Here is a 12706-nt window from a genome sequence, read left to right as displayed (position 1 = left end):
CTGCTGTCCATTTTAAATTGTGCATCAAACTGTAAGTGCCATATTACTAATTTCTCAGGAGCTGAGAGGTTTTTGATCAGTTTTACAAAAGCGAACATTATCATGAGCATTTACGTTAACATTAGGGTTGTTGTCCGTAGGGTTCCTTATGCAGGGGGCAAATTGAGAACATCATATAGAACACATTTCAGACTTTTCTCTCCGCTGACCACATGTCTAAAAAAGTCCTGCATGTGGGCCATACCCTGCACAAAAAAGCAATAACTTGTGGGGGACAGACCCACGTGTGGAAATTCTGTTTAATTATACATTCCATGAATGTAAAAAAAAAAAAAAAAAAGCCCCAACTGCATAAGGACCAAACCGCCACACAATCGACAGTAAGTTGAAATATAATTGTTTTTAACTTCCGGCGGCCGGCTGACTATTACGTTTTTTTGTGAGCTAATTACCAACAACGTCAGTGTGTAAATACTAGCATTGCTAAAAACAGCTAGCCTACACATTTCAGCAACAGTGATGAAAAGTTCATTTAACACAAGTGGTGTCCCATTCCAAATGTAAAAATGGACCATGTTTTTTTATTATCCAGTGAGAGTGCCTGTGCGTCATTCTGGGGGTGCGGTTGAACGTTTGCTACGTTACGAAATGGTTTGTACTGAACGACACATTTCACCCAAAACGCACCTGTACGTTCTTGACAGACATTTGTACGTTTGTTCCGTTTGGTGGGTGTGGCTTGAAGCTATTAGTGACGTGTTCAAATGGCAGCGGTGCACATTGAAATCAAAACACCACCCCTCCCCGTTTTTCAGCTGGTCTTTAGCACCGTTTCCGTTTAATTGAACCTTCCACTACGTTTTTTCATACTGAACGCAGCCCTGATGTTAAAGCGCCCCACCCCTCCCGTTCATTTGCAAGTGACGTTCAAAACAGAGCTTCAGATCTGTGCTTGACTACCCGCCCTTCAAGGAAGTCATGTGAGCCAGGAAAATGGCTACATGAGCAAGTCTCTTAGGACGAATCGCTTCATATTGTCAATAGGTATCTTCGCAACGAACATCTTTCCACGCGCCGTCGTAACAGGTTATCCCAATTTTCTAAAACAAAGATGGCTTTGAAATATAATTCGGCTTCGAAGCCTGCTATTCTCAGGTTGGGTATCGGGGACTATTTTCTTTCTGATTTGCGTCGTTATTGGAATAGTTTAGGGTGAGTTTATGAAACAACGTGCACCTGATTATTAACCGAACTGTCAAGTTCCCCGCTAAAGCCTCTGAAAATGAACACCGAGAAAGACTTCTCGCCTTTGACCCCAAATATTGTCAGAGCACTCAACGACAAACTGTACTATTGTTTTGTGTTTGTAGGAGGTAATATATAGCCTTCCGAAAAGTTTTTGCCCACCCAAGGCTACTTGTCTGTCTCATACCTGTGCATCACTGGCATAGTTGGTACGAGTCAGCTAGTGGGAAGGGTTTGTACAGTAATGTGACCATCACGTCACACACTCCATAGAATTTCAATTAAGTTGGGTTTGGCTGTGGGCAGTACACATGGTAAGCAATCTCTTGAGAACCCATATGAGATGTCACCCACTGCCATCAAATGATTAATTGAAATGCTCTGGATTTTGAAAGTTGAGGCCTTTTTATTAAGTGAAATTAAATAGGGAAACCTGCATTCTTTCAGGCACATGATACTGGTTTGTCCTTGTGTTTCCATTCATGGGACATGTAAAAGGCATCATGTGACACTCAAGTTAAAATGGGAAAGGATTATGGAGCATTAGGTGGTCCTGCCACAGGCCCCTGATTGGGTTATTTCGCTGCATTGTATGATAAGTTGATGGCTGGAGACAGACTGTGGGCAGGCCTTGTTCTAGCCAAGTACTAACACTCCTGATTAAACTCATCAATGTCTTTATGATTAGGCCTAAGCCTAGTTGATCAGTGGAGGCAAATGTTTTGGGCTAAAGCCTGCATTGCACACCATGTGTATCCCCAGGACCAGGATTGAACACTACTCTGATTATTGTGTGTCCTAATCTCGCTAGACAGTTGTTTCTGTATGTTCATGAACATAGCCTTTCTCTGTTGCCTTAATCCACAGACTGGTGAGGGAGTTTGTGGCTCAGAACAACTCTACCCAGATCAGACATGTTATCCAGATCCTGGCCTCAGAGTTCGCCCTGTCCCAGCACCCCCACAGCCGCAAAGGAGGCCTCATAGGCCTGGCAGCATGCTCCATTGCCCTGGGAAAGGTAATGGCCTCTGGGCGCCCATACACAGATCTGCAACGCATTATACATTACACAGGGTTGTTTTGTAGTTTGCATATCATGCTTTTTTTTTTTAATGCTTTTGTTTTCCCCCGTTCCAACAAGTTACAAGTTTGTAAGTGCGTCTGGATAAGTGCGTCAACATTTCATGTAAATGCATCGACTTAATATACAGTCGTGGTCAAAAGTTTTGAGAATGACACAAATACTAATTTTCACAAAGTCTGCTGCCTCAGTTTTGATGATGGAATTTGCATAAACTCCAGAATGTCATGAAGAGTGATCAGATGAATTGCAATTAATTGCAAAGTCCCTCTTTGCCATGAAAATGAACTTAATCCCCCAAAAACATTACCACTGAATTTCAGCCCTGCCAAAAGGACCAGCTGCCATCATGTCAGTGATTCTCTCGTTAACACAGGTGAGTGTTGACGAGGACAAGGCTGGAGATCACTGTCATGCTGATTGAGTTAGAATAACAGACTGGAAGCTTTAAAAGGAGGGTGGTGCTTGAAATCATTGTTCTTCCTCTGTTAACCATGGTTACCTGCAAGGAAACACGTGCTGTCATCATTGCTTTGCACAAAAAGGGCTTCACAGGCAAGGACATTGCTGCTAGTAAGATTGCAACTAAATCAACCATTTATCGGATCATCAAGAACTTCAAGGAGAGAGGTTCAATTGTTGTGAAGAAGGCGTCAGGGCGCCCAAGAAAGTCCAGCAAGCGCCAGGACCGTCTCCTAAAGTTGATTCAGCTGCGGGATGGCAGCAGGCAGGTGTGAGTGCATCTGCACGCACAGTGAAGCAAAGACTTTTGGAGGATGGCCTGGTGTCAAGAAGGGCAGCAAAGAAGCCACTTCTCTCCAGGAAAAACATCAGGGACAGACTGATATTCTGCAAAAGGTACAGGGATTGGACTGCTGAGGACTGGGGTAAAGTCAATTTCTCTGATGAATCTCCTTTTCGATTGTTTGGGTCATCCGGAAAACACCTTGTCCGGAGAAGACCAGGTGAGCGCTACCATCAGTCCTGTGTCATGCCAACAGTAAAGCATCCTGAGACCATTCATGTGTGGGGTTGCTTCTCAGCCAAGGGAGTGGGCTCACTCACAATTTTGCCTAAGAACACAGCCATGAATAAAAAATGGTACCAACACATCCTCCGAGAGCAACTTCTCCCAACCATCCAAGAACAGTTTGGTGATGACCAATGCCTTTTCCAGCATGATGGAGCACCTTGCCATAAGGCAAAAGTGATAACTAAGTGGCTCGGAGAACAAAACATCGAAATTTTGCGTCCATGGCCAAGAAACTCCCCAGACCTTAATCCCATTGAGAACTTGTGGTCAATCCTCAAAAGGCGGGTGGACAAACACAAACCCACAAATTCCAAGCATTGATTATGCAAGAATGGGCTGCCATCAGTCAGGATGTGGCCCAAAAGTTAATTGACAGCATGCCAGGGTGGATTGCAGAGGTCTTGAAAAAGAAGGGTCAACACTACAAATATTGACTCTTTGCATAAACGTAATGTAATTGTCAATAAAAGTATTTGACACTTATGGAATGCTTGTAATTATACTTCAGTATACCATAGTAACATCTGACAAAAGTATCTCATAACACTGAAGCAGCGAACTTTGTGAAGACCAATACTTGTGTCATTCTCAACTTTTGACCACGACTGTACATGTTCGAGAAGACTGCATTTAAGTCATTTTTTAAAGTTGAGATTGCATCCCTAATGTATTTGGTGTGTTAATGTGTGTGACTTGCAGGACTCCGGGCTGTACCTGAAGGAGCTTATCGAGCCCGTACTCACCTGCTTTAATGATTCAGACAGCAGACTGCGGTACTATGCCTGTGAGGCGCTCTACAACATAGTGAAAGTGGCCAGAGGAGCAGTGTTGCCCCACTTTAACGTGCTCTTTGACGGACTCAGCAAGGTAACCAGAGTCTCAATGCTCTGAGAAGACATGCCCAGAGAAGACATGTCTTTAGGCTACCTCTGATGTTGTGCTCTCTACTCCAGCTTGCTGCAGATCCTGACCCCAATGTGAAGAGTGGCTCTGAACTCCTTGACAGACTGTTGAAGGTGAGATTCCAGTACAAACCATGTCGAGACATTTCCTGGAAATGTAATGTCAGGTTAGAATGGGCTTTGGCTAGATTAGGTGGTTAACGATAGTGCTTTCAGTATAGCTAAAGCGACAAATGGAACAATCAGTTATAGATGAATGGCAGCTAAGGTAAGAGATGAGTTCGGTCATGAACCCCCCAAAAAATGTTACTTCTCTGCCTTCACAGGACATTGTGACAGAGAGTAACAAGTTTGACCTGGTGGCGTTTGTCCCCCTGCTGCGTGAGAGAATCTACTCCAATAACCAGTATGCCCGTCAGTTCATCATATCCTGGGTGAGTATGTCTGTGCATGGCTTTTACAACTGATTGCCATGTCACAATAAAACATATTTTGTTGATGAGCAGAATAAGACCTGTTTCTATACTTTTACAGCAATATCATTATTCATCACTCTTTATTAATTCATATCCATTCCTTAATAGCCATTTTAACGTTTTGGTCAAATGTGGGAGTTTTTTGGCTATCCTATAGCCCACCTAAAAGTGTGTTATGAAAAATGTTATACACTGGTAGTTGTATTAATAGCAGCTGAGGTTGTCTCTCTGGTTCTCCCCTGCTACAGATACTAGTTCTGGAATCTGTTCCGGACATCAACCTCTTGGACTACCTGCCAGAAATCCTTGATGGACTTTTCCAGATCTTAGGGGACAGCAGCAAAGAGATCCGGAGGACGTAAGAACCCTTTATTCCTATTTTCTCTTCCCATATCCAAACCCTCTGTTCTCCCCTCCTCATGCTGCTGGACTCTAGGAAGGACACTGTGACTGTCGTTTCTTGTCTTTCAGGTGTGAAGTTGTCTTGGGAGAGTTCCTGAAGGAGATCAAGAAGACTCCCTCTAGTGTCAAGTTTGCGGAGATGGCCAACATCCTGGTCATCCATTGCCAGGTTTCTGATGAGTCCAAACTCAGTAAGTTTCACATGGGGATCCATCCATTAAATCTTTAATTAAAACTGGTAAAGTGGAATTTCAGGAATATGTCCTTAGATTAATCTGTAAGCAATTGTTAGGGTTTAACACTACAACCGCTGGGCCTCGATGGACCCCCCTTCAAGCTAACGAGCAGTCATTCTGACTACGACATTTTAACAGTGTAAATAATAGATTTCATGTATGCTATCGCAAAAATAATAATTTGGTTGTTTTTATGAAGGTCTTAGGTATCATTAGAATACGATTTTTATTTTATTTCAAATAACACAATAGCATTTTAATTAGTTTGTTGCTGTATGTAAAAACCACAAACACAAATTCAAGTGTGCAATCACTGTTATTCGTGGAGTGACTTACAACTCTGAAACAGAAAGCATATGTGTTGGAACACGGTAACAGCTTATTTTTATAACGACAAAATGAAATAGCCCAGCCACAAAGACACATGGTCAGCAAGACGCGCGGTCAAGTGATGAAAACATCAGTAGCCTGGGGAAGTTGTGTAATTCAAATAAAACCAGAGAGGATGAGTCGAACTTTGGGCTACTTGGTGAATTTGCAAAACAAGACATTGCTAGATGCAGATCACCAAAACATATGAGCACGCTTCTGCGCCTCTCTCCGTCACGCTGGCCTGCCTGCTCTCTCTTCGCTAATGATGCAAATATGTCTTCGGTCTGTTGCGTGTAGAATATCCTAGCCTATTCATGGCACCGATGTCTTCGGGCCAGTCTTGCGAGCACGGAGTAGCCTACTCTTCGTATTTACCAAATATTAACTTACAGTAGGCTACCGGAACCTGTATCGATTACGCTTTTCAGACATAATGGAATGTGGCCCCTTGAAAGCGCAACCACATGTTTTTTTTTCTTTTCTGTCTGTTCGTGTAGGCTATACTACGTTTTTTTTTTTATGCAGACACAACCTTTTCTAGTGGTATGAATGGACATTTTACTTACATTTACATGTCTGTAAAGGAATGCTCCTTCCAAAGCGGGACTAAAATCCATCAGTAGGCAACCAGAACTGTCAATCAAATAATCGGGAGCTGCTGCGTGCAGCCTGTGTGTATACCACTAAAAAAGTACTTTAAAGTTTGTTAAATACCGTGACTTATCAAGACATTTAGTAGAAATAAAACATCTAGCTACCATACCATAAAAAACAACACAGCAGCACATCAACCAGCAACGTTTATTGTTAGGGAAAAAATACAGAACATTTTATGCCGGAGCAGAATTCTACTGTCTGAGAAGGTACAGACCTGAGGCTGCACTTTTTATTTTATTTTATTGTCTGTAAAGTTATCAATTGTCTCTTGACATGTTACTGTAGCTGTGTTCTATTTATGTCTGTAAAGGGTTGCGGTGTATAGAACTTATTTGCCTGCCCCTAGTGGTCATGCATACGTAATAGGAACATTCTGCATTGTAAACTGATGTGGAATTTTGTAATTGTTTTTCGTTTTAACGGAAAACCGATTTTAAAAACAGGACCATAGATCGTAGCTGGGCTTAGTGTGTGTAAGAGGAACCCAGCATTCACCACACTATAACCATCACAGGGGTAGTGTGACTCATTAGCCAATGAGGAAAGAAGAACTGATCTGCTCTAATGCTGCAAGGAAATCTGATATTAGTGGCAGGGAGAGCTTGCATTGCTTTGAATATCTTCTGTTTTTAAATTGACTGTTTTTAATTTATGTTCTGTTTTTTTTAAGCACCCACTTTCAAAATGCCACTGTGGTGCGATCTAGGCCTGTTCTATCCATTAGACAAAAATATGACTTACACAGTTATCCCTAGTGGAATGAAGGTTGAAAGTTCAGGAGTGATTTGATATTCGCCTGAAAGTTTCTAACAAGTTATCACAGAACCATTTCCAAGTTCTCTGTCTTATCAAAGTCCCCACCTGGCTCCAGAATGACTTTCTCTTTCTGTCCTTCTAGCTAATGACCTAATCCAGTTGACAGCCATGACGTGGATGAGGGAGTTTATCCAGCTGGCTGGGAGGGTGGTCCTGCCCTACTCCTCTGGCATCCTGACTGCTGTCCTGCCCTGCCTGTCCTACGACGACCGCAAAAAGAGTATCCTTCATCACGTTAAGCTTAGTATCAAATCAAAATCATATCAAATGTTATTTGTCACATGCGCAGAATACAACAGGTGTATTACAGTGAAATGCTTACTTACAAGCCCTTAACCAACAATGCAATTTTAAGAAAGAACAACAAATAATTAAAGAGCAGCAGTAAAATAACAATAGCGAGGCCATATACAGGGGTACCGGTACCGAGTCAATGTGCGGGTGCACCGGTTAGTCAAGGTAATTGAGGTAATAGGTACATTAATAGAGTTATTAAAGTGACTATGCATAGATAATAAACAGAGAGTAGCAGCAGTGTAAAGGGTGGGGGGGGGGTGCAAATAGTCTGGGTAGCCATTTGATTAGACGTTCAGGAGTCTTATGGCTTGCGGGTAGAAGCTGTTTAGAAGCCTGTTGGACCTAGACTTGGCACTCCGGTACCACTTGCCGTGCAGTAGCAGAGAGAACAGTCTATGACTAGGGTGGCTGGAGTCTTTGACAATTTTTAGGGCCTTCCTCTGACACAGCCTGGTATAGAGGTCCTGGATGGCAGGAAGCTTGGCCCCAGTGATGTACTGGGCCGTACGCACTACCCTCTGTAGTGCCTTGCGGTCGGAGGCCGAGCAGTTGCCATACCAGGCAGTGATGCAACCAGTCAGGATGCTCTCGATGGTGCAGCTGTAGAACCTTTTGAGGATCCATGCCAAATCCTTTCAGTCTCCTTAGGGGGAATAGGTTTTGTCGTGCCCTCTTCACAACTGTCTTGGTGTGCTTGGACCATGTTAGTTTGTTGGTGATGTGGACACCAAGGAACTTGAAGCTCTCAACCTGCTCCACTACAGCCCCGTCGACGAGAATGGGGGCGTGCTCGGTCCTCTTCTTTTTCCTGTAGTCCACAATCATCTCCTTTGTCTTGATCACGTTGAGGGAGAGGTTGTTGACCTGGCACCACACTGCCAGGTCTCTGACCTCCTCCCTATAGGCTGTATCGTCGTTGTCGGTGATCAGGCCTACCACTGTTGTGTCATCGGCAAACTTAATGATGATGTTGGAGTCGTGCTTGGCCATGCAGTCATGAGTGAACAGGGAGTACAGTAGGGGACTGAGCACGCACCCCTGAGGGGCCCCCTTGTTGAGGATCAGCGTGGCAGATGTTTTGTTACCATCCCTTACCACCTGGGGGCGGCCCGTCAGGAAGTCCAGGATCCAGTTGCAGAGGGCGGTGTTTAGTCCCAGGGTCCTTAGCTTAGTGATGAGCTTTGAGGGCACTATGGTGTTGAACGCTGAGCTGTAGTCAATGAATTGCATTCTCACGTAGGTGTTCCTTTTGTCCAGGTGTAAAGGGGCTGTGTGGAGCGCAATAGAGATTGCATCATCTGTGGATCTGTTGGGGCGGTATGCAAATTAGAGTGGGTCTAGGGTTTCTGGGATAATGGGATAATGGTGTTGATGTGAGCCATGACCAGCCTTTCAAAGCACTTCATGGCTACAGACGTAGGTGCTACGGGTCGGTAGTCATTTAGGCAGGTTACCTTAGTGTTCTTGGGCACAGGGACTATGGTGGTCTGCTTGAAACATGTTGGTATTACAGACTCAGTCAGGGAGAGGTTGAAAATATCAGTGAAGACACTTGCCAGTTGGTCAGCGCATGCTCGGAGTACACGTCCTGGTAATCCGTCTGGCCCTGCGGCCTTGTGAATGTTGACCTGTTTAAAGGTCTTACTCACATCTGCTACGGAGAGCTTGATCACACAATTGTCCGGAACAGCTGATGCTCTCATGCATGTTTGTGTTACTTGCCTCAAAGCGAGTAAATAAGTAATTTAGCTCGTCTGGTAGGCTCGTGTCACTGGGCAGCTCGCGGCTGTGCTTCCCTTTGTAGTCTGTAATAGTTGGCAAGCCCTGCCACATCCGATGAGCGTTGGAGCCGGTGTAGTACGATTCGATCTTAGTCCTGTATTGATGCTTTGCCAGTGTGATGGTTCGTCGGAGGGCATAGCGGAATTTCTTATAAGCTTCCGGGTTAGAGTCCCGCTCATTGAAAGCGGCAGCTCTACCCTTTAGCTCAGTGCGGATGTTGCCTGTAATCCATGGCTTCTGGTTGGGGTATGTACAAAAGCCATATCTCAGACTGCCCATCTCAATCTTGTCTTTTTATTGGCCAGTCTGAGATATGGCTTTTTCTTTGCCACTCTGCCTAGAAGGTCAGCATCCCAGAGTCGCTCTTCACTGTTGACGTTGAGACTGGTGTTTTGTAAATAGACAGCTACGAAGAATATTGATAAACTCTCTTGGTAGATAGTGTGGTGTACAGCTTATGAGATACTCTACCTCAGGCGAGCAAAACCTAGTGGCTTCCTTAGATATCGTGCACCAGCTGTTTACAAATATACATGTCTTATCGGAGGCTGCTGTTCTATCCTGCCAATAGTGTATAACCCGCCAGCTGTATGTTATTAATGTTGTCGTTCAGCCACAACTCGGTGAAACATAAGATATTACAGTTTTTAATGTCCCGTTGATAGGATATACGTGCTTGTAGTTCGTCCACTTTATTATCAAACGATTGTAAATTGGCCAATAGTATAGATGGCAAAGGCAGATTAGCCACTCGTTGTCGGCTCCTTACCAGGCACCCTGATCTCCTTCCGCGATATCTTATTTTCTTTTTACTGCGAATGACGGGGATGAGGGCCCTGTCGGGTGTCTGGAGCAAATCCCTCTCGTCCGACTCATTTTAAGAAAAATTATTTGTCCAGTTCAAGGTGAGTAATTGCTGTTCTGATATCCAGAAGCTGTTTTCGGTCATAAGAGACGGTAGCAGCAACATTATGTACAAAATCATTTACAAACAATGCGAAATAACAAAAAAGCACGGTTGGTTAAGAGTCCATAAAACGGCAGCCATCCCCTCCGGCACCAAGCATACAGTATAGTCCTGCAACAATAGTTTTTTTTATAGAAACATCATGGTGTCAGATGGAATGTATAACTAGATGCTTTAGCAAAGAATGGTAACTATTAGGCCTTTTTTCACTGATCAACTTGGTAATGGTTGTTTACTGTAAGATAGTGTGCTCGCGTATATCAAATCTGGCCACCAGATGGCGCCATAGCTCTATTTCTGGAGGTTTGTATCCTTCACTGATCCTGTCCAGGCACCAAAGAGGCTGCCAGTGCCTGCAACCACAGCCTGATGAAGCTGGTGACCCCTGAAGATGATGAGGATGAAGAAGAAGCTGGAAGCGGTGACAGCCCACCTAGAGAAGACAGCCTGCCAAAGACCGAGGGGGATACTAACGGTAAGTTACCACTAGTGATGCTTTGTTTTAGTTTGTCCAAATTGGCCTGCATGACAAGGATGGTTGTTAATTCCAAGGTGAACAGGGAGGAGAATTGAATCAAGGTAATTTTATTCCCAAATCCTGTCATTGTTTACAGCAGGTTGCTGTGACTCAATTCGAAAAAGGGGAAAATGTTTTGCCTTAGGTCTGGGCCAGTGTCAAAATGTTTACCTTTTTCTATTCTGACACCCTGCTTATTGTGTACATTTTGTAGTCATTGTTCTAGTATTGAAAAAGTACAGACATTTCAAATCCCGTTTAACACTAGGTTTTTAAATGGATTGGTTCTGGGGGGTTTTCCTGTGGGGTTGAGACCTCGTTGTTTGGATTTGAAAAATCCAATAGATGTAATGACAGTGGGCGGCGCTCTTGGGCTCTGTGTGAGTGAGAAAGACATGGAGGAGAACCGACTAGGGCTGTGACGGTCCTGGACGGGTCCTGTTGTAAAATCTTAGATGCCATCGCCTGCCGTTGTGCCCTTGAGCAATGCACTTAATCCCCCTACAACAACTGCTACACAGACCCCATAGTATGGAAGCCCCCTGCTCTCACCTCTCCAACCTGTACATGTGTCTTTTCGGAGGGCTTGGGTTAAAGCGGTCAAATTCTAATTTCCGTTGGACCTTGTGTGTACAATTGGACAAATAAATAAATTAATAAGATGGATGTCTTGCTCTAATGGAAAGTGCACTGTGCTGTTGGTTTTGTGTGTAATCTATGCTTCTGTGCGTCTGTCCTGGGAGAGGAATGTGCTGGACATGCCTCTTGGAATTCATGATCAGGATGTAATGTTGCCTTAATGTACCGTATTTAGTGTTAACGGACTTCCAAATGCATTATGCAGATTTGGATAATGTAAAGTATTAAATGTGATTTGCATTGGCCGGGAATCGGTTATACAGTGATTGTGCCAGCCCTTCATTATCGATGCATCGTGCCGACAACATCAAAACTGCCTTTCCAGTCTCTGAATTCAGGAGGACTTCGAGTTAGGTGTAAGCCGACTACATGAATCCCAGGGCTGACGCGTAATGTCTGGCAGGAAGTGAGCTGGCAACCGGAGGGTTGCTGGTATCAAATCCTAGATGCCATCGCCTGCTGTCGTGCCATTGAGAAAGGCACTTAACCCCCCTACAACAACTGCTCCACGGACCCTGTAGTATTGCAGTCCCCTGCTCCAACCTCAGAGAGGACTGTGAGGGACATTTAGCGCCTTCAGAAAGTGTTCATACCCCTTATTCCACATGTTGTTGTTACAGCCTGGTGTCAAAATGGATTTAATTGATTTTCCTCACCCATCTCCACACAATGTGCTATAATGATCAAGTTAATGACATGTTTTTAGAAATGTTTGCAAATGAAATTCAGATCTAATTTACGTAAGTATTCACACCCCTGAGTCAATACATGTTAGAATTAACTTTGGCAGTGAGTACAGTAGATTTTTTTTTTCTGGGTAAGTCTCAAGAGCTTTGCACACCTGGATTGTAAAATATTTGCACATTATTCTTTTTGAGATTCTTCAAGCTGTTTCAAGTTGGTTGTTGGTCATTGCTAAACTGCGATTTTCAAGTCTTGCCATAGATTTACAAACCGATTTTTAAGTCAAAACTAACTAGGCCTCTCAAACATTCAGTGTTTTAGGTTATTGTCCTGCTGAATGGTACATTTGTCTCCCAGTATCTGTTGTCAAGTAGACTGAACCAGGTTTTCCTCTAGGGTTTGGCTGTGCTTAACTCTATTCATTTTTTTTTTTATCCTAAAAAAACTCCCAAGTCATTACCGATGACAAGTATACACATAACATGATGCAGCCACCACCATGCTTGAAAATATGAAGAGTGATACTCGATACTCGGTGATGTGTTTTGTTGGATTTGCCCCAAACGTAACACTTTGTATTCAGGATATGAAGTTAATTTC

The 12706-nt window shown here is 43.7% G+C and overlaps 1 protein-coding gene across 1 annotated transcript in view; it reads left to right on the top strand.

The window, feature by feature from the left end:
• The first annotated feature begins 967 nt into the window (after window positions 1–967).
• LOC311137749 (protein VAC14 homolog) overlaps window positions 968–12706 on the top strand; it is a 40784-nt gene continuing 29045 nt past the window's right edge. The window contains exons 1-9 of the mRNA XM_084172326.1: window positions 968–1212; window positions 2113–2263; window positions 4059–4226; window positions 4313–4375; window positions 4588–4695; window positions 4986–5095; window positions 5209–5330; window positions 7303–7440; window positions 10598–10741. Of these exons, the coding sequence (XP_084028452.1) occupies window positions 1112–1212; window positions 2113–2263; window positions 4059–4226; window positions 4313–4375; window positions 4588–4695; window positions 4986–5095; window positions 5209–5330; window positions 7303–7440; window positions 10598–10741 (1105 nt within the window). The 5' untranslated portion in view covers window positions 968–1111. The remainder of the gene's footprint in view (window positions 1213–2112; window positions 2264–4058; window positions 4227–4312; window positions 4376–4587; window positions 4696–4985; window positions 5096–5208; window positions 5331–7302; window positions 7441–10597; window positions 10742–12706) is intronic.

Source organism: Coregonus lavaretus, assembly GCF_964263955.1.
Source record: "Coregonus lavaretus genome assembly, chromosome: 11".
Classification (NCBI taxonomy): domain Eukaryota; kingdom Metazoa; phylum Chordata; class Actinopteri; order Salmoniformes; family Salmonidae; genus Coregonus; species Coregonus lavaretus.
The sequence above is the reverse complement of the archived record's forward strand: the minus strand, read 5'-3'. Positions and strand labels throughout refer to the sequence as shown.